Here is a 23013-nt window from a genome sequence, read left to right as displayed (position 1 = left end):
CAGGACCTTCTATCGCTGTGCCATTGAGAGCATCCTCACTGGATGCATCACCACCTGGTATGGCAACACCACCGCTTACAACCGCAAAGCTCTCCAGAGAGTAGTGCGGTGTGCTGAACGGATAATTGAGGTGAGCTTCCCTCCTCCAAGACATCTACAGGAAGCGGTGCCTGAGGAAAGCGGGAGGATCATCAAGGACTCCAGTCACCCCAGCCATAAACTCTTCAGACTACTTCCATCAGGAAGGAGGTTCTGCAGCATCCTGTCCCGTACCAGCAGACTGAGAGACAGCTTTTTCCACCAGGCCATCAGACTGCTGAACACGCCATAGACACCTCACCCTCACTACTGGAACTTCAACATTATGCACTCCATACTGTACATTAATGCCACTGTTTTGCACATACCTACCTCTGTATATTTTATATTTTATATATCTTATTTTATTGTTTACTCTATTTCATTTGTAAAACATGTATATACACACTCACACACACACACACACACACACACACGTAGAAAAACATATTTAGTACACACATTCAGTAATGTATATACCTTTATATATGGTACATATATTTATTACTTTTTAGATTAACCATTTTTATATTTTGCTTGTTGCACGTTATTGTATTTTGCACAACTCTGTTGCTTGTGAAGCTTGCACACAAGAATTTCACTCGCATGTACTGTACCAGTGTACCTGCACATGTGATGTGACAATAAAGGTGATTTGATTTGATTTGATTTGATTTGATTTGGCCGCTGCCATGATTCTAGCCTGCTTTTTACATCCAACACAAAAACTGCAGTCGTGGTGCTTTTGATTGTACTCAGAACTTGGAAATTCTGCCTTCTGAATAGGAAGATGTAGGTAACACCAGACTGCAGATGAGCTGCATACAGAGCTGGACTGGGACAAAAAAATCGTCCGGGCATTTTGACTAGAGACCGCCCACCATTATAGGAAAAATCATAAAGCCTTTGAATGAAAACAAACACTGTTGTGACAGTGATGTACACTGTTCTGATGGTATATATGTATCAATCTATCAATTGTTTGTTGTAAGACTCAGATAATTATTTTTTTAAAAGCGAGACATTTTAAATGAGAATAAGAAAGAAAAGTATTTCCTTGTCCCCCCTTTCCTGTTAATGCCCTACCTGGCCCCTGGTTAAACTTTACTAGACCCGCCCCTGCACAGTTACCAGCTGTCAGCTACATAGAAAAGGATCCTGGTGTTATTTGTCTCTCAGAAACAGTTCATAACTTCCTTCAACTCATTCATGTCACCTAAAAGGTAAATCTGTTTCTACATCACCTGTTCAGCTCTGATGATTCAGTAAGGACATCTCCTGGTTTCATCTTCATGTTTCCTCTCACCAGATAACCAAACCGATATCATGACCAGCAGCTTTACAGCTGTGGCTCCAGCAAACATCAGCTGATACTAGAAATTAATATTAAATAAATTCTAACAACAGCTGATCAAGCTTAAACGTGCTGCTGTTGTTTAACGCGACATCCGCTGGTTTCCTCTTTCTGGCGCAAAGTGGGCGATAAATAAACAAGAGAAAAAAGCCGATCAGCTGATCATTGATCAGTTTCGTGATTGAAGTAGAAACAGGAGAGGAGAGAATGAGAGAAGAAGAGGCAGCTGTGCAGCTTCAGCTTTGTGTCTTTTTCATTGTAGCTGAAGTCCGGGACAAACTGTGTTCCTTTTCACCTCAATACTGAAACGCGTAATATTTTCTCTGAATACCAGACGATTCTGTTTTTAGGGGACGGTTGGCAACTCTAATAATTAACCGTATGAACAAAATAAAGTTCAACATCAGTAACATAGCACCCACACAGCTGTATAGAAATTCCGTCATGCTAGCTAGCACGCAGTACGAAAATGTCAGCATACCGAAAATAAACTCCACCTAAACTTGGTTTATATCTGACTCTGATAGACTGCAGGTCATAACTTCTTACCTGAAGTTCAGTTCACCTGACACTTTCGGACGGGCGGCCGCTTGGTCTCTCCTCTTGCCTCCCTTTTCCTTCATCCACCTGCTGGCCTCCACCACTTGCTAATGTTATTGAATCTGTGGAAGCTCCGCGATATCCACCACACGAAGTAACGAGTAACGAGCAGTGTTGGGTAAGTTACTTTAAATTAGTAACTTAGTTACATTACTAGTTACTTCTCTAAAAAAGTAACTCAGTTACTTCAAGTTACTCGTTACTTTCAAAGTAACTAGTTACTAGGGAAAGTAACTTTGGTTTTACTCAGAATTCTCTTGTTAATGTGTTGCTTCCGTAACTGGATACCCAGCCAGACTGCCAGTCTTCTAGTTTGCTTACTTGCCACAAGTGCACTGTGCCACCTACCAATAGAAAGGAAAAATAATGTGCACATTTCCACGAGAGAAATCACGCCTGGACCGTCGTTGGCGCTGCCATGATTCTAGCCTGCTTTTACATCCAACACAAAAACTGCAGTCGTGGTGCTTTTGATTGTACTCAGAACTTGGAAATTCTGCCTTCTGAATAGGAAGATGTAGGTAACACCAGACTGCAGATGAGCTGCATACAGAGCTGGACTGGGACAAAAAAAAATCGTCCCGGCATTTTGACTAGAGACCGCCCACCATTATAGGAAAAATCATAAAGCCTTTGAATGAAAACAAACACTGTTGTGACAGTGATGTACACTGTTCTGATGGTATATATGTATCAATCTATCAATTGTTTGTTGTAAGACTCAGATAATTATTTTTTTAAAAGCGAGACATTTTAAATGAGAATAAGAAAGAAAAGTATTTCCTTGTCCCCCCCTTTCCCTGTTAATGCCCTACCTGGCCCCCTGGTTAAACTTTGCTAGACCCGCCCCTGCACAGTTACCAGCTGTCAGCTACATAGAAAAGGATCCTGGTGTTATTTGTCTCTCAGAAACAGTTCATAACTTCCCTTCAACTCATTCATGTCACCTAAAAGGTAAATCTGTTTCTACATCACCTGTTCAGCTCTGATGATTCAGTAAGGACATCTCCTGGTTTCATCTTCATGTTTCCCTCTCACCAGATAACCAAACCGATATCATGACCAGCAGCTTTACAGCTGTGGCTCCAGCAAACATCAGCTGATACTAGAAATTAATATTAAATAAATTCTAACAACAGCTGATCAAGCTTAAACGTGCTGCTGTTGTTTAACGCGACATCCGCTGGTTTCCTCTTTCTGGCGCAAAGTGGGCGATAAATAAACAAGAGAGAAAAGCCGATCAGCTGATCATTGATCAGTTTCGTGATTGAAGTAGAAACAGGAGAGGAGAGATGAGAGAAGAAGAGGCAGCTGTGCAGCTTCAGCTTTGTGTCTTTTTTTCATTGTAGCTGAAGTCCGGGACAAACTGTGTTCCTTTTCACCTCAATACGAAACGCGTAATATTTTCTCTCTCTGAATACCAGACGATTCTGTTTTTAGGGACGGTTGGCAACTCTAATAATTAACCGTATGAACAAAATAAAGTTCAACATCAGTAACATAGCACCCACACAGCTGTATAGAAATTCCGTCATGCTAGCTAGCACGCAGTACGAAAATGTCAGCATACCGAAAATAAACTCCACCTAAACTTGGTTTATATCTGACTCTGATAGACTGCAGGTCATAACTTCTTACCTGAAGTTCAGTTCACCTGACACTTTCGGACGGGCGGCCGCTTGGGTCTCTCCTCTTGCCTCCCTTTTCCTTCATCCACCTGCTGGCCTCCACCACTTGCTAATGTTATTGAATCTGTGGAAGCTCCGCGATATCCACCACACGCGCAAACGAGTAACGAGCCTATCTAAATCCCAGTAACGAGTAACGCTGTTCCTGGTTTTGGCATAATAACTAGTTACCGTGCTCGTTACCACAATAATAACGTAGTTACTGTAACGCGTTACTTAATAACGCGTTAGTCCCAACACTGGTAACGAGCCTATCTAAATCCCAGTAACGAGTAACGCGTTCCTGGTTTTGGCATAATAACTAGTTACCGTGCTCGTTACCACAATAATAACGTAGTTACTGTAACGCGTTACTTAATAACGCGTTAGTCCCAACACTGCACATTACACATGTTGAAAGTGCAAAAATATTCTTGACATGCTGTGAATAATATTATTAAAATTGAAGGCTATTATATATTGGCATTACTTTAAATAGAGCAAAACTGTATTTTGACTAAAGTTAAGGTCTCCACTTGTTTCAGAAAAAGCATTCTGTCATTTGCTTGCTTTATGCTTTTATGTTTGATTATGCTTTAAAGACATCAAAATGCATAGTGGGATTAGTACACACATATATATATATATATATATATATATATATATATATATATATATATATATATATATATATATATGGCTTGGACAGTCTCGGTCGTTGTGCCCTTGGGCAAGACACTTCACCCGTTGCCTACTGGTGGTGGTCAGAGGGCCCGGTGGCGCCAGTGTTCGGCAGCCTTGCCTCTGTCAGTGCGCCCCAGGGTGGCTGTGGCTACAATGTAGCCACAGCTACCCACAGCTACGACCATCAAAATCGTCGTTTTTGATGGTCAACATAATCATGACTAGTTGACTAATCGTGGCAGCCCTAGTTCTGACTTATTAAACTATGATTTTTATGTCATTTGTTAGAATAGTGGCAAATTTTGGCCTAGATGGCTTGCCACAGTTGGGCGTCCCTGCTGCTGCAGGACTGGGGGGGAGATAGGCCACCACACCACCCGTCAGTGCATTGGTGGTTCTCGGTGCTCAGGCATGTACTGGCTCGCTGTCTGCTTGGTGGGACCTGGCCCCCATGGCTCGGTCGGGCGCCCTCAGGTATCTAGGCCCGGGGATTAGTCCACTCTGGCACAGTGTTGGTCGCAGAGCCTGTGGTCCCGTCGCCACAGCCCCTTGTGGCTTATGCATGGTCCTGTTTGTTTTGATTGTAATAATTTAAAAGTAATAAAGATCGAACAAATCATGACAATCAAGTGGACCAGTATGACAAAAGCTGTATTGACCCACTTGGGAAAGTAAATCTGTTGGGCATTTTTCTTGGCCTTCAGGCAATAATTCTGAATACTACAGTACCAGACAGGACAGGCAAAAAGGGGAAAAAAAGTAATTCATGACTAGAGGTTGTGTAACTGCTTTTAGAAAACCCATAATATACTGTATTATATAACTGCTTATACTTGTACTTGTGACGCACAAATGCACAAAATCGAAACTCTTTGACTTTCAAATTCACTGAACATGCTGCCAAATTTTTACATTTAAAGCAGTTTGAAAAATGTACATTTCGTAAATTTTGTTTTGAAGAAACATCTTTAAAGCTGCATTTGATGTTTAGTTTTCCTCTCACTAAGCTGTTGAAGATTTATCCCATACAAATATTTAGTAAGCTGTTACCAAAATACAGATGTTTGGCAGAATTTGGTAGAAGGTGATGAAAGTAGCTTAATGTGTTCTAAAAGTAAAAAAGAAACCTACTGTCCAGACTATATGTGAGAGTTGAAAAGTTTACAGCTTAACATGCCACCAGACCTGTGCATGTAAACACGACACTGCAGGTCTGTAGTGATGGTCACTAAGGATGTAGACCAGTCAGTTTATTTGCACATCCTGTGCAATTCATGAGTCAGAAGCAATTTAGATATTGCCTTACACACTCTTACTGCACTACCAAATATTAACTTTATGTAAGTAATATAATTTTATGATATGTTTTAAAATATATTTTATTGTTAAATGGGAATGTCTTGATTTTACGGTAGCATTTATTGTTTTGTGGGATTTTAGTAGGATTTAATACATCCAATATTGCGGAAACAAAAAAATCTTCAACGGAGCTGTGTGTATTTATTCATATTATAATTTCATTCACAATTCTTGATATCAAGATACGATCACTGTCCCACAATTTGCTTTGCAGAGATGCTATTTTAATTTTGTTATATTCATTTTATTTTTTTTTATTTTCCATGTTGAATTAACTAAAGTAGTAGTTTTTTATCAGCATTCATATTATTAGAAAATACCTTATAAACAGGGAAATTAAAGATTAAACTCTCAAAGAGGGAGTTGTGTGTGAAGGCCATCCAGGTATTTTTTTAAACAAGTGTTGAATTCATGGTTATACAAGGCTGGACTCTGTGCTATTGTACATTTGGAAAGTTTCCAAGGCCAATTTACAATCACCATTTATTTACCATGGATGCTCTTGAAGTTCTGGGTGGGAGGTTGAGCTCCTGGAATAAAACTACTCATGGAACAGAGACAACAAGCAAACATGACGATGAAATTAGGATTAGGAGTTTGGAACCTTTTGTTGTTTTTTGTTTTTTTGCTGTAGAGATGTGATCGCTGCACCTCCACCCTGTACGCTGTCTCATCTTCATCAGAGATGAGCCCAATAGCGGTGGTGACATTGGTATACTCAGCAGTGACATTGGTTGAGTTGGTGTTCAGTCATAGATGTATAGGGCATACAGTAGGGGGCTGAGAATGCAGCCCTACAGGGATATATGAGTACACTGGTGAAAATTAGTTAAAGATGTGCATTGGCCAATTGTATATGTAATGTGTAAAACACACCCGATCAAATTGAGACTTTTCTTTTCTCGATTTGAAGCTCCTTCCTGCTTGTGAATTTGCAACATTCCCAAGAATGAGCTACTAGAGATAAAGCTGAAGGAATCAAACCCTGCTGCTTAATGGCTTTTGAGTAGAACATGAAAGTTTGCTATTCATTGAGGGTTTGAGAGTAACAAAATTTCTATTCTCTGTATGTCCTGTACATGTGGTAGAATTGACAAATAAAGTTGACTTTGACTTTGACTTTGACTTTGAAAGCCTTGACATGAATAAGCTCCTGAGTATTGCAGGATGTTTGTCAGTGATCTTATCAAATGTAAAGCAGATGGTAGACAAGTTGGCATAGGCTTTGTTTAAAGCAGCTCACGTAGGTTTCAGATTATGTTAGGTGATACCTGCATGGTCATAGTCACTCATGAGATCTTTACTTTCTTGGCAGATTTGTAAGAAATCTTACATCCCAGTGTCTCATTTTTAACCATTCATTTCGATTTCTAATAAATTATAATTACTGGGTTCTTATGAAACAATAGATTTAGAACAGAGGAGCATGCTGTCAGTAAAGCTGTTTCATTGCTGCCTCTGTCGTCTTGAAATGAAGATATTTAACTGAAGTGCAAACATACTTGTTCAATCAAGAGGAAGGATGTAATAATTAGTTATATGGGAATTGTGAAGGGCGTTGGACAGCCATCCAGCACATGTTTTCCACGAATGGCAATAAATCTTCATGTCTTACTCAGAAATAAGGTGTGAAAAAAAAGGTCAGCTCTCAATATAAAGGGCTGTCAAGAACAACTTTCTACATTATCTGCTCTGGAAACAGCAAGTCCACAGTGGCAAAAATGAGGGGGAGTTTGGTGGGGTTGTGTGTCCTTGCTTTGACTATAGCCCATGTCACTGAGATCCAAGCCAGATGGGGTAAGGCTCAAATAATTATGGTCTGCTTTTAAACCTCGATGATTTAAATAGAATTTTTCTGCTTCAATAATGCATATATGAACACAACATTTATAATACTTCTACCAGTATTCAGCTTTTATTTATGTGAATGTTTTTCCAGTCCGCAACCATGTGAGCAGCATCTGTAGCACATGGGGCAGGGAACACTTCAAGACGTTCGATGGTGATGTGTACCAGTTTCCTGGCATGTGTGAATACAACCTGGTCTCTGACTGCCATGACACCTTCCCGGAGTTCTCTGTGCACATGAAGAGGAAGGAAAACGATGGAAACCCAACAGTCAGTTATGTGGTGGTCACCATCAGCGATTTTGCATTTCACCTCAGCAAGGATGTGGTCACTGTAAACGACCTGCCGTAAGTTAGAAAAAAAGCAACTCTGATATAATTATGATGACAATGATAATCTTTTATCTCAGATATATAAAACCAATATATACACATATTCCTAATGACATGAATTAACCACTCAGTCATCAAGTCTGAAATAGAGTAGGAAGAAATATCCACATGCTTATTAATCTCTGATTCACTGATTCATTGATTGATTCACCATGTTCATCATTACCCACACTTCCCCTCAGCACTTGTATACACTAAAAAAAAAACAACACTAAAATAGCATAATTATATATATTATCAGTCATCAATTTCATTAATTTCACATTCTTCCAAAGCAGGTTTCGAAAAATTTGTTTGAACCGAATAATGCTTGAACATTGCTGTAGGTCCACTGTAAAACTGTTCCCACAATTTTACTCCACAAATGGAAATGCACTGTTGTTCGTTTGAGTCTTCAAATTTAACTTTCCCCTCAAGTTATAATCCCCTTCTCACTCCAAAAACATCGTCTGTCATTTTCCTGATAACATATCTGGCTTTATTTATATTTTCTGTGCAGATTTATATTTTATGAGGTCCATGAATATAAAGATTTGTTGACTCCAAAAATAAAATGTTAGTGTGGTCGTTGAATCTGGCTTCACTTTTATACATTAACCCAGACTTTCAGACAGTACTCTTAAGTATGGCAATATAAGTGAACATTTGAAGTACACAGAGTGATTTATAATGCAAAAGACTTTATTCAGTACAGAGATGCTTCTTATATAATGTTAATTATAGATATAAATGAATTATAATTGTTAAAAAGATATTATTTTTCTTCTCAGTGTCAAACTTCCACACTACCAGGCCGGAGTACAAATGGAAAGAAATGCAGTCTACATCAAGCTCCAGTCCAAAGTTGGCATCATTGTCATGTGGAACCTTGATGATGCAGTCATGGTAAATCCTTAAAACAGACAGATCCAATAGGACATTTTTTTTTAACACATTTCTTTTATTAATGACTAACAGCCCAACCTCCAGAAATACTGAGCCATACTTTTATATTTTTGTGTGTGTGACATTTAAATAAAAACATTGCCTTTGAGTAGAATTGCCGACTACCTGATTCACTACAACAATAGTTACAGTGGTTACTATTGTACCTGTATACATGTAAAGTCCTTGCATGTGGCAATTTTGATGCATTCATTTCATTTTATTTTGTCATGTTATATATTTTTATATCTTAAACATGTCATGTCTGGTTTCTAAAACTTTTTCTTTCTTTACTCCGTGTTTAAGGTGGAAATTGATAATGATTACACTAACCGCACTTGTGGACTTTGTGGAGATTTTAACGGTGTTCCAGTCTACAATGAGTTCATCCTTGATGGTAAAAGCTGTTTATCATTTATTATTTTTTAAATCTATAATATGCTGGCTATTGTGTGTCCCTACTAATGTAACTGTATGCAAAAGGTCGCAAAATCAGCCCCATTGAGTTTGGCAACATACATAAAGTCCATCGTCCAAATGATGATTGTGAGGACCCATATGAAGAGGAAGATGTGTCACAGGAAGCTATGAATGTGCCAGAGTCATGCAAAGAGTTTGTGAGTTTTGTTACCTACTTCAGCCAGGTTTAACGAAAGAGATCTGATGGTTTTTATTTGCATTAACTAATTGTGCATGTGTTTACTCTCTTTTAGCAAAACACCTGTGAAGAGATGCTGCATGCAGAAACCTGGAGCTCCTGCACCAAACTGATTGACCCTGAGCCTTACATTCAGGCCTGTGTGCAGGACATGTGTGGCTGTACCAACCATTCGAATGACTTTTGTGTCTGCAGCACACTCTCTGAGTTCTCTCGACAGTGTTCCCATGCAGGAGGGGAGCCTCCCAACTGGAGGACTTCTGAGTTCTGTGGTAAAATTTTGTTTTCTCTTTCTGTCTGGCTTTTATTTTTGTCTTTTATATATTAAGGGGTAGAGAGAGTATCAAAACACTGAAATATATATCAAAATTTGGGAAACGTCTGAAGTAAAATAAGTGCACAAAAAATCTGGTGTTCTAACACGCAAGTGAAAAACTTCAACAAGTTGATGTTTAAACACTTTGCGTAAATCCCCACTTCCTTCACAGCCAAACAGTGCCCATTCAACATGGTTTATGAAGAGAGTGGATCCCCTTGTGTGGATACCTGCACACATCAAAACACAAGCTCATTCTGTGAGGACCACAAAATGGACGGCTGCTTCTGTCCTCCTGGTTAGTGCTCATAACAAATAAGTTTCTTTCTACACACCTGTTAAAGCTTCTCTTTTCATGGGACTTTATCATCAAATGCCAACCTTCCGTTTCAGGAACCGTGTTCGATGACATTTCCATGAGGGGGTGTATTGCTCAGTCTGAATGCCAGTGCAAGCATGAAAAAATCTATGAATCTGGTGAAGTTTACAGACAGGAGCGAGAGGAATGGTAATGTTCATAATGCTACCAGAATGTAATTTTTTACAATGTGTTCATACATTTTTTAATCTTAATGAATTTGTTTGTTTTTCAGCACATGTTTTGAGGGTAGATGGGCTTGTGAAAGTCTTTCAACACCTTCTACATGTGCGGTTGAAGAAGGTTCACATGTAACCACCTTTGATGGGAAAGACTTCACCTTCCACGGAGACTGCTACTACACCCTGGCCAAGGTGAAAAGAAAGGTAAATGAGCCTTAGCTTTGTACAGTCAAATTTTAGACAATACTGTGTTGGGCACATGCAAGGTAAAAATAATGGATTAGGCTAATTTGTGTACTTTTTCTCACATTATGTATATTCCAGGATGATGCAAGCCCTAAGTTTACCATCCTGGTCCAACTGGTACCATGTGCACACCAAGAGTATGACACCTGTCTGAAGACCCTCAAAATCCTGCTGAACAATGACAGAAACAATGTGAGTTCAATACTGGGCTCATGCTTTAAATAGATACTGACAGCTGCAACATTCTAATGAGCAATTCTGTTTTTATTCAGGTGTTAACATTCACTGCTGATGGCACAGTAAAGCAGAATATGCAGAGTATCAGTTTGCCGTACTTCTCAGGTTGGTCAGAAAATAAGGAATTTTCGATTTAAGGTGTTACTTTCATTTATGCTGAGACGTAAGAAGTTAGCCAAACTGATTTTTGTCTTTCTCTTTATTCACAGGGGATATCAGTGTATTCCATGCTTCGTCCTTTCACATCATCCTCCAGACCAGTTTTGGTTTGCAAATTCAGATCCAACATGTGCCCCTCATGCAAGTCTATGTCAGCCTGGAGCAGAGCTACAGAGAAAAGACACGTGGTAAGTTTTACATTAGCCTTAAAGCATTATATCATGAGGACTAATATGCATTTATTAAATAACCATTTACTGCAAGACTTGAAGAATGTTGTCTGTTGAAGATGATTATAGTAATTTTGATGTATCTGTGTATTTCAAAACAATGATTGATATGTTTTTCTTTAAAAATTAAACACTTTAAATGCTTTTTTTTTATGCTGTATGATCAGCGATGTGCTTTAAAACTAGTTTTGGCTAAAAGGTTGAAATAAATGACCTCACTCTTAGAGTTACGGCGAGAAATTTAGAAATAATGAGGGCACTCGTAGTAGAGTGTTAGCTTCTTCAGATGAAAAGGAACCAGCTAAGATGGTGTGGGCAGCTAACTGGTATGCCAAAATGAAAAGCTTATCTGGAAGGTTCAGCGCGGCCACATCCAGATGCCTTCCTGACCGCTCCGCTCCGACTATGCACCTTTGTAGTTTTTTTACTTATTTTTGCTCTGGTTTACATTCCAAAATCCTCTAGTTTTATAGTCTGCGGTTATATTTCACGGTGTGTTATACTTGTATAAGTATGCATGTGACGAATAAAGAATCTTGAACCTTGAAAGTAGTCACTGAGGTAGCCACAGAACATAACAAAGAAATTTTGTGTTATGTGACCTAGGATGATCTCAGGATTGTTCCACTCTGAATACCACCCAACAAGCAAGCCATTAAAAACTATTTGGTTTCATACATTTATTGTGTGGATGCCTCAGGCATCCACACTATTGAGTTCCTGTTTCTCTTTAAACTTTATTCTTCAAGTTGCTCACCCGTTTTTCGGCACTTAACTACTCCCTCAGTTTTCAGCCGATTTTCTCCGTTCAAACTCTAAACTGTTCTGCTATTTCTGCTAATTCCAGCTATATCTTTTGGTGTTTATTACTATTATACTTTTTAAAATATTACACTTTTTGTGTCCCATTGAAATGAATGGAAAACTTCCACAATTCTGCTAAAACTTGCTTGTTTTTCAAACTTAACTACACTGGTGACGGCAAGCTACATTGTAGCCACAGCTGCCCTGGGGCGCACTGACAGAGGTACAGCCTGAAGTACACAGCCTGATGAAGCACACAGAGGCAGTACCTCTGATTGGTGAATTTGAGCAGAACCAGGTTGTTCTGCCTCTTTTCAGCAGAAATTCTGCTCATTCACCTCTTTTCAGCGCAACGTTCTGCTTCTTTGCCTCTTTTCTGCAGAAATTCTGCTGATTCACCTCTTTTCTGCAAAATTTTTAGCCTTTTCACCCCTTATCAGCACAATTCTCAGCAGCTTGTGCTAATTTCAGCGGAATTGTCAGTCTGTCCACCTCTTCTTTGCGAGAATGAGTTTGGGTCAATAAGATGAGTAACTGCCTTGAGTCTGGCAGGGCCAGGTTCGAATCCTGCTCAGGGTGACATTTTTTTTTCACCACCATAGAACTTTTTGCAACTTTTCATCTTTTTCAGCTTTTCAGCAGACAGCTTCAGCGTTAAGGCATCCACACAGCATTTTCGCAGGAAATGCAAATGTTTCTAGTTTAATTTGCATTTCATGATCATTTCTTCATTAAAAATCTGTATTTTTAGGTTTATGTGGGAACTACAACATGGTCCTGTCTGATGACATGAACACTCGTCAGGGAATTGTGGAGGGAAGTGCAGCAGCGTTTAGTAACTCCTGGAAGGCTAGCCATGTATGCCAAGACAGAGAAGAAAGACTCGATGACCCTTGTTCTTTCAGCGTGGAAAATGGTAGGATAATTAGTCATTCTAAATTGCCCATAGGTGTCAATGTGAGAGCGAATGGTTGTTTGTCTCTATGTGTTAGCCTTGTGACAGACTGGCAACGTGTCCAGGGTGTACCCTGTGTCCAGGGTGCACCCTGCTTCTTACCATAAGATGCCCCCCCCCCACCTAGGATAAGTGGAAGAGAATGGATGGATGGAAGTTTATTTCTTTAATTGCTATCATCTGCTTGAAACAGATTTTCCAGGTTCTAAATGCAACATATTTCAACAAGCAAGAAGTATAAACAAGAAATTAAATTTGTACTCATCTACTTGTAGAAAAGTATGCCAATCACTGGTGCGCCTTGCTACGACAGCCAAATAGTACCTTTGCAGAGTGCCATTCTGTGGTGGATCCTGAGATTTACTACAAGGTACAACAAAACCTCTCTGTGTGTCTTTAACTAAATACGGTGGGACTGTAATACAATAAAAATGTGTTCAATGTTTTCTACAGCGATGTATTTATGCTAGCTGTAACTGTGAGAAGAGTGAGGACTGCCTGTGTGCTGTTTTCTCCTCCTATGCCAGAGCTTGTGCATCAAAGGGAGTGTTCTTGACAGACTGGAGAGAGAATGTGTGCGGTAAGGGTATCTGAAACAGCTCAGTAATGAAGTTTGATAAGCATGTTCTCTTTTATTAGTCAGTCCAAAACTATGAAGTAATCACTGTCATATTTTCTGTAAAACAGACAAATACACCAAGAACTGCCCAGAATCTCAGACCTTCTCTTACAAAAATCAAAGATGCCAGCTGACTTGCAGATCTTTGAGCTTAAAGCAGCAGAGCTGCACCTCTGATTTCTTACCTGTGGATGGCTGTTCCTGTGCTGAGGATCACTACCTAGATGACAATGGCATCTGTGTCCCAGTGGCAAAGTGTCCCTGTTACCATAATGAAGTCTACGTTAAGTCAGGCAAGTCCATCAGCATCAACAACGAGCACTGGTGAGTCATTTCAGGACTTCAAATGAAAAAACCCTAAACTAAGGATTAAGCAGGACTGTAACACATTTAGGATTTTTGTGTTGCATTTTCATATTTTGGTGTCTTTTTTAGCGTATGCACTAACGGAGTTCTTCATTGCCATTCTGGGAGAACCCGCATGTCAAGTCAGTTTTTTCTTCTTCTTCAATGCAAGCATTTTGTTAAGACAATATACAGCATATTAAAGCAATTTTTCTTTTCCCCCTACAGTTTCTACAGCTTGCCCTTCTCCTAAAGAATACTTCAACTGCTCCACTGCAAGCACAGGAGTTGTTGGAGTGCAGTGTGTTCGAACTTGTTTAAATCTGGAAAATGATGATTGTGTGAGTTGTTTTTGATGCTGTGCTTTAGCTGATCTCTCAGTCTCAAAAAACTGAATCTATTATATATTATTTAATCTTATACGCATACACTCAGTAGTAGACAGTTTTGTATGACAATTTTTAACTGTGTCTGATATTTTTTATTTTATTTTTTATCAATGTGGTCTTTGTATCCTCCCAGGATGCCACCGAATGTGAATCTGGTTGTCGGTGTCCCAGTGGCCTCCTTGATGATGGTAAAGGTTTCTGTGTGAAAGAAAGTGACTGTCCATGCAAACATGAAGGCCATCTCTATGCCTCTGGAACACGAATACCAAACCAGTGCAACACCTGGTAGGATCTTGTTGTATTTTCTAATGAATTACTGTAGATTAATAAACAGTGTTTGACATATATGGCATGTTTTTTTCACAGTATTAAAATTGTATTGTATTTACTTTTCTTGATACATTTAGTACCTGCCAAAGTGGAAAATGGACATGCACAGAGAAAAAATGTCCAGGAACTTGCATTATTTATGGAAGTGGTCACTACACTACATTTGATCAGAAAAAATATGCATTTCAAGGACAGTGTGGCTATATTGCTGTAAAGGTAAATAATGTATGCCAAAATCATCTGAAGAACAACTGTCACCTGAATTCACCTCCTCATGCCCATGTCCAATGTTTCTCATAAAAATGAACATTGAACAATTAAGAGTAAAGTCTGTCATGTAACTCTAAATTCCATAGTAAAATAAAGATACATGCCATTCACACTGTATCTTTTGTTCACCAAATACAATTACTTGCTTAGAAGTCTTTGGTGAAATTGCAAGAATATGCCATATATTTTAAATAATATCAGGATGAGGAATCAGGAAAGTCTTTTGTAAAGATTTCAGACGCGATTAAGAATTACCTACACTGTGACTCCAAAATTCATTACATAAAGATTCAAAGGCTGTTAGTCAATATATAATGCATAAGTGCATAATATTGATCTGGTTATCATCTACCTTAACTACAAAAAACACAAAATTTAACAATTTGTTGTTGTTGTTTTGTTTTTGTTTTTTTGTTTTTTACAGAACAACTGTGGCAATAAAACAGTGCATGACAGCTTTGGAGTTATCATTGAAAATGTACCTTGTGGCTCTACGGGCACTACCTGCTCTAAAAAAGTCAGAATTCAACTGGGGGTAAGACCAGATACAAACACTTTTCTCATGCCAACAATAGTAAATCTAAATAAATATATTTTTAGCATTTTAACTGAACCAAGATGAATTTAATTTCCTTCATTACAGAGAATAGAAATCAAACTATCAAGGGGAAGATTTGAAGAGGATGATCTGGGACATGGGCCTCTGATCAAGTACAGAATAAGGAAGGTTGGCTTGTATGTGGTTGTAGAATCTGTCATTGGTGTGGCAGTGATGTGGGATCGCAAAACAGCTGTTCGGATTCTGCTGGAACCAACACACTTTGTGAGTCACAGTGACTGTTACATTAAATCCTTACACTAAAGTGTTTAATATTTGATATATTCAATGCAGTATACCCCTTTTGTCTCACCGCAAACTTCTTGTTTGCAATACCAAATATTGAAAAAATACAAAGAATCACTTTTAAAATAAAAAAAAAACTTCTTAAAAGAGCCTAATGTATTAATGAAATGTATGGTAACTGTAAATCACTATATTATATTTATCAACATCACACATTGTTTGATTGACTCTTTTTGTATGACTATACAGGGAGAGGTGTGTGGCCTGTGTGGAAATTTTGATGGTGATGGACAGAATGACTACACCACCCAGGGTCAGCTGGTGGTGAGCAATCTACTCGAATTTGCAAACAGCTGGAAAGTTTCTAGCTCCTGTCCAGATGCGGAGGAGAACATTGATCCTTGTGCAGTAACCCCCAGTCGACATAAGTGGGCAAAAATGATGTGTAGCATCATAATTGGAGAAACATTTAAAGAATGCCACAGAAAGGTAATGCCAATTTGTAGGATTCCATTTCATGTAATTATGAAACACTTTGCTAAAAAATTATCATCAAATTTGCACTGGACAGGTTAGCCCCATTCCATTTTATGAAAACTGTGTGAAAGACTCATGTGCCTGCGACACTGGGGGAGACTGTGAATGTTTATGCACAGCAGTTGCAGTTTATGCTCAGGCTTGCAATGAGCATGATGTTTGCATTGCATGGAGAACTCCAGAGATCTGTCGTAAGTAACATTTTTTTTTAATTTGATTTTCAAACTTTTTCTGAAACATGACTTTCTCTTTGAGGCCTTAAATTCTTGTGAGCATAGTGTTAACAACGACAGAAATGTCTGTTTTATGCATCAGTTTGCTCAGGAAATAAACCCCCTTCATTTTTTATACTTTGTATATTGTTATTAATTAGTAAGCTTAACTTTTTCTGTGTCAAGCTATGCTCAATAACCAATAACATCCAAACTGGACACATGTTTTTGTAAGTTTATGAAAAATCTGAAACTGAAATCTCTCATTTTAAAAACATATTCAGACCATTAATTAATTAGTGTATGGTATTTAGTGACATATATCAATGAGACTGCAGAGTTGCAGCCGAATCACTAATTTGGAATTATACTGTGTTGATCTTTATAAATAAATGCATGTAATATATGGTTTTTGGGATCATTAAAAAAGCTGATTATGTGTTTAATTGCAAAAGACAATGGATGTAGCAAAATGATTGTTCCAGAGTTGTACTCTATGGAAAAGGATATACAGTTATAGAGGGATCATTCTTAGATAACAAAAAGTTTTTTGTATGTAAAAATAAAGTTAAAGATTTTATCATAGCATGGCTTATAGTCTTACAGAGCATACTGTATATAACCCATGCTTTCATTTGTTGTACTTTTTAACTATAAAGCAGATTTTCTCGTCTGTCTCATGCAACATAAGAATTACCCATTATTAGCAATTATTTTTGTAGGAGAAAAGTGTGAGGAGGCCACTCTCATGTCCAAAATGGCCTTTCATTTTCCATTTGGTCCTGTCTAAATGAGTCAGTCTTGATACATTCACAATGAACAAGCACTTGGCAAACAATAAAGGAAGAGCTTGTTTAAAAAAGGATTATGAAAACAACAGGATTCACCTCACTATAGTTTTTTTCTAATCATGATATTTTAGTTTTTCATTGTTAAAAGCAACATTTCTTTCTAAAAACACATTTTCATAGTAGAATATTGGTTGTAGGTATTATCATTTTCTGATTAATGATAATTGTAACAAAATATGTGGAAAAAGTAAAATGCATCCCACATATTTGCATTCAGAATAAGTAAAGACACTGTAGATGTAAACTCAGATCCAATATATTGCAGACAATATTTTAATCAATGTGTTAGATTTGCATATGGAACACCATTAGTTCAATATAAACTCAATCTATAATGTACTGAGGGTCAGTTATAATTAATCTCAATCCCACCTTTTTTTTTTTTATCACTTAATGTGCTCCATCATGAAAAGTCTGAAAGAATCAACTTATAAATTGTAATGTGAGATGGTATAAAGTGGAGTTTACATTCACATTGCACATAGAAATTTCATATATTTCAATTAACATTTTAATTATCTAAATAAATAACATCATTTCTATCCTCTCTTCCTAGCTGTCTATTGTGATTACTACAACAGCCCAACGGAATGCATATGGCACTATTACCCTTGCCACCGTCCATGCTACAAGACCTGCTTGAATCCAGAAGGCGTATGTTTCAATCCGATACCAACCCTGGAAGGTAGGGGGTTAAGTCATGTTAGTTTGTATGACATTACATCAGATAAATGTCCCATTCAGAAATGTTGAATAAGGCTTTATTATGTGATTTTTTTACAGGCTGTTACCCTGTATGCCCAGAAGATAAGCCCATATTTGATGAGGAAAACCAAACATGTGTGGATGTATGTCCAGAGCCAAATACAACCACTCCTCCCACTACCACAACTACAATGACACAGCCAACTTCCACAACTACACCTCCTACTACAACAACTACAACTCCTACAACTACCACCACAACTACGATAAGTACAACCACAATGTCATTGACTTCTTGCATTCCAGAATTCAAATGTGAGTGGTCAGACTGGTATGATGTGCATGATCCTACGGACAAAAGTGACTGGGAAACATACAAAAACATCACAGATACTGGTCTTCAAATATGTAACAATATTGAAGGTATTGACTGTAGAGCAGTAAATTATCCTGACAAAACATTTAATGACTTTGTGGCTGAAACTGGCCAAGTTGTTACTTGTCAAAAGGACATTGGTTTAATATGTAAAGTAGAGGACCAGATCAGACCACCAAAAAAGTGTTTTGACTACAAGATCAAATTAAAATGTTGTGATGTGATATGTTCAACCACAACCACGTCTCCTACTACAACTACCACTACATCTCCAACTACCACTACTACTCCAACTACATCTACCACCACATCTCCAACTACTACTACAGAGCCAACTACCACCACATCTCCAACCACAACTATCACCACATCTCCAACTACTACTACAGGGCCAACTACCACCACATCCCCAACTACAACTACCACTACGACTCCAACTACTTCTACCACCACATCCCCAACTACAACTACCACTACGACTCCAACTACTTCTACCACCACATCCCCAACTACAGCTACTACTACGACTCCAACTACTTCCACCACCACATCTCCAACTACTACTACAGAGCCAACTACCACCACATCTCCAACCACAACTACCACCACATCTCCAACTACTACTACAGGGCCAACTACCACCACATCCCCAACTACAACTACCACTACGACTCCAACTACTTCTACCACCCCATCTACAACTACAACTACCACCACATCTCCAACTACTACTCCAGAGACAACTACCACCACATCTCTAACTACCACCACATCTCCAACTACAACTACCACCACATCTCCAACTACTACTACAGAGCCAACTACCACCACATCCCAAACTACCACTACGACTCCAACTACCACCACATATCCAACCACAACTACCACCACATCTCCAACTACTACTACAGAGCCAACTACCACCACATCTCCAACCACAACTACCACCACATCTCCAACTACTATTACAGGGCCAACTATCACCACATCCCCAACTACAACTACCACTATGACTCCAATGACTTCTACCACTACATTTACAACTACAACTACCACCACATCTCCAACTACCACCACATCCCCAACTACCACTACGACTCCAACTACCACCACATATCCAACCACAACTACCACCATGTCTCCAACTACTACTACAGAGCCAACTACCACCACATCTCCAACCACAACTACCACCACATCTCCAACTACTATTACAGGGCCAACTACCACCACATCCCCAACTACAACTACCACTATGACTCCAACGACTTCTACCACTACATTTACAACTACAACTACCACCACATCTCCAACTACCACCACATCCCCAACTACCACTACGACTCCAACTACCACCACATATCCAACCACAACTACCACCACATCTCCAACTACTACTACAGGGCCAACTACCACCACATATCCAACTACAACTACCACTACGACTCCAACTACTTCTACCACCCCATCTACAACTGCAACTACCACCACATCTCCAACTACTACTCCAGAGCCAACTACCACCACATCTCCAACTACCACCACATATCCAACCACAACTACGACCACATCTCCAACTACTACTACAGAGCCAACTACAACCACATCCCCAACTACCACCACATCCCCAACTACCACCACATATCCAACTACCACCACATCTCCAACTACTACTACAGAGCCAACTACCACCACATCTCCAACCACAACTACTACTACAGGGCCAACTACCACCACATCCCCAACCACAACTACCACTACGACTCCAACCACTTCTACCACTACATTTACAACGACCACCACATCCCCAACTACCACTATGACTCCAACTACCACCACATATCCAACCACAACTACCACCACATCTCCAACTACTACTACAGAGCCAACTACGACCACATCTCCAACCACAACTACCACCACATCTCCAACTACTATTACAGGGCCAACTACCACCAAATCCCCAACTACAACTACCACTACGACTCCAACTACTTCTACCACTACATTTACAACTACTACTACAGAGCCAACTACCACCACATCTCCAACTACCACCACATATCAAACTACTACTACTGAGCCAACTACTACCACGACTCCAACTACCACCACATCTCCAACTACAACTACAACTACCACTACGACTCCAACTACCACCACATATCCAACTACTACTACTGAGCCAACTACCACCACATATCCAACCACAACTACCACCACATCTCCAACTACTACTACAGAGCCAACTACCATCACATCCCCAACTACAACTACCACCACATCCCCAACTACAACTACAACTACCACTACGACTCCAACTACTTCTACCACTACATTTACAACTACTACTACAGAGCCAACTACCACCACATCTCCAACTACCACCACATATCCAACCACAACTGCCACCACATCCTCAACTACTACCACGACTCCAACTACCACCACATCTCCAACTACAACTACCACTGCGACTCCAACTACCACCACATATCCAACTACTACTACTGAGCCAACTACTACCACGACTCCAACTACCACCACATCTCCAACTACTGCAACGACCCCAACTACCACTACCACCACATCCCCAACTACAACTACAACTACCACTACGACTCCAACTACTTCTACCACTACATTTACAACTACTACTACAGAGCCAACTACCACCACATCTCCAACTACCACCACATATCCAACCACAACTGCCACCACATCCTCAACTACTACCACTGCGACTCCAACTACCACCACATATCCAACTACTACTACTGAGCCAACTACTACCACGACTCCAACTACCACCACATCTCCAACTACTGCAACGACCCCAACTACCACTAGCACCACATCTCCAACTACAACTACTACCGTGACCCCAACTACAAGTACCACCACAACTCCAACTACCACCACCACCACCACTCCAACTACCACAAGTACAACCACAATGTCGCCATCTACTTGCATTCCAGAATTCAAATGTGAGTGGTCAGACTGGTATGATGTGCATGATCCTACAGATAAAAGTGACTGGGAAACATACAAAAACATCACAGATACTGGTCTTCAAATATGTAACAATATTGAAGGTATTGACTGTAGAGCAGTAAATTATCCTGACAAAACATTTAATGACTTTGTGGCTGAAACTGGCCAAGTTGTTACTTGTCAAAAGGACATTGGTTTAATATGTAAAGTAGAGGACCAGATCAGACCACCAAAAAGTGTTTTGACTACAAGATCAAATTAAAATGTTGTGATGTGATATGTTCAACCACAACCACGTCTCCTACTACAACTACCACTACATCTCCAACTACCACTACGACTCCAACTCCATCTACCACCACATCTCCAAATACTACTACAGAGCCAACTACCACCACATCTCCAACCACAACTACCACCACATCTCCAACTACTACTACAGAGCCAACTACCACCACATCTCCAACTACTACAACTACCACCACATCTCCAACTACTACGACAGGGCCAACTACCACCACATCCCCAACTACAACTACCACTACGACTCCAACTACTTCTACCACCCCATCTACAACTACAACTACCACCACATCTCCATCTACTACTCCAGAGCCAACTACCACCACATCTCCAACTACCACCACATATCCAACCACAACTACCATCACATCTCCAACTACAACTACGGAGCCAACTACCACCACATCCCCAACTACAACTACAACTACCATTACGACTCCAACTACTTCTACCACCATATCTCCAACTACTACTACAGAGCCAACTACCACCACATATCCAACCACAACTGCCACCACATCCCCAACTACTACCACGACTCCAACTACCACCACATCTCCAACTACAACTACCACTACGACTCCAACTACCACCACAACTCCAACTACTACTACTGAGCCAACTACTACCACGACTCCAACTACCACCACATCTCCAACTACAACTACCACTATGACTCCAACTACCACCACATATCCTACCACAACTACCACCACATCTCCAACAACTTCTACAGAGCCAACTACCACCACATCCCCAACTACAACTACCACTACGACTCCAACTACCACCATATATCCAACCACAACTACCACCACATCTCCAACTACTACTACAGAGCCAACTACCACCACATCCCCAACTACAACTACCACTACGACTCCAACTACCACCATATATCCAACCACAACTACCACGACATCTCCAACTACTCCTACAGAGCCAACTACTACTATAGAGCCAACTACCACCACATCCCCAACTACAACTACCTCTACGACTCCAACTACTTCTACCACCACATCTCCAACTACTACTACAGGGCCAACTACCACCACATCTCCAACCACAACTACCACAACATCTCCAACTACAACTACCACCACATCCCCAACTACAACTACCACTACATCTCCAACTACTACTACAGAGCCAACTACCACCACATCTCCAACCACAACTAC

At 39.7% G+C, this 23013-nt stretch overlaps 1 protein-coding gene across 1 annotated transcript in view; it reads left to right on the top strand.

The window, feature by feature from the left end:
• The first annotated feature begins 7448 nt into the window (after positions 1-7448).
• LOC116318367 (mucin-2-like) overlaps positions 7449-23013 on the top strand; it is a 28945-nt gene continuing 13380 nt past the window's right edge. The window contains 30 exon segments of the mRNA XM_039614178.1: positions 7449-7539; positions 7682-7937; positions 8753-8867; positions 9213-9303; positions 9390-9523; positions 9620-9836; positions 10053-10178; positions 10274-10388; positions 10474-10624; positions 10745-10858; positions 10939-11008; positions 11113-11250; positions 12848-13012; positions 13327-13421; positions 13505-13631; positions 13739-13994; positions 14106-14158; positions 14244-14356; positions 14538-14689; positions 14812-14950; positions 15429-15539; positions 15648-15827; positions 16098-16337; positions 16420-16576; positions 18005-18133; positions 18232-18841; positions 19501-19666; positions 20066-20155; positions 20157-21753; positions 21756-22482. Coding sequence (XP_039470112.1) covers positions 7464-7539; positions 7682-7937; positions 8753-8867; positions 9213-9303; positions 9390-9523; positions 9620-9836; positions 10053-10178; positions 10274-10388; positions 10474-10624; positions 10745-10858; positions 10939-11008; positions 11113-11250; positions 12848-13012; positions 13327-13421; positions 13505-13631; positions 13739-13994; positions 14106-14158; positions 14244-14356; positions 14538-14689; positions 14812-14950; positions 15429-15539; positions 15648-15827; positions 16098-16337; positions 16420-16576; positions 18005-18133; positions 18232-18841; positions 19501-19666; positions 20066-20155; positions 20157-21753; positions 21756-22482 — 6710 coding nt within the window. The 5' untranslated portion in view covers positions 7449-7463.

This window comes from Oreochromis aureus, linkage group 7 (genome assembly GCF_013358895.1).
Source record: "Oreochromis aureus strain Israel breed Guangdong linkage group 7, ZZ_aureus, whole genome shotgun sequence".
NCBI classification, from domain to species: domain Eukaryota; kingdom Metazoa; phylum Chordata; class Actinopteri; order Cichliformes; family Cichlidae; genus Oreochromis; species Oreochromis aureus.
The sequence above is the reverse complement of the archived record's forward strand: the minus strand, read 5'-3'. Positions and strand labels throughout refer to the sequence as shown.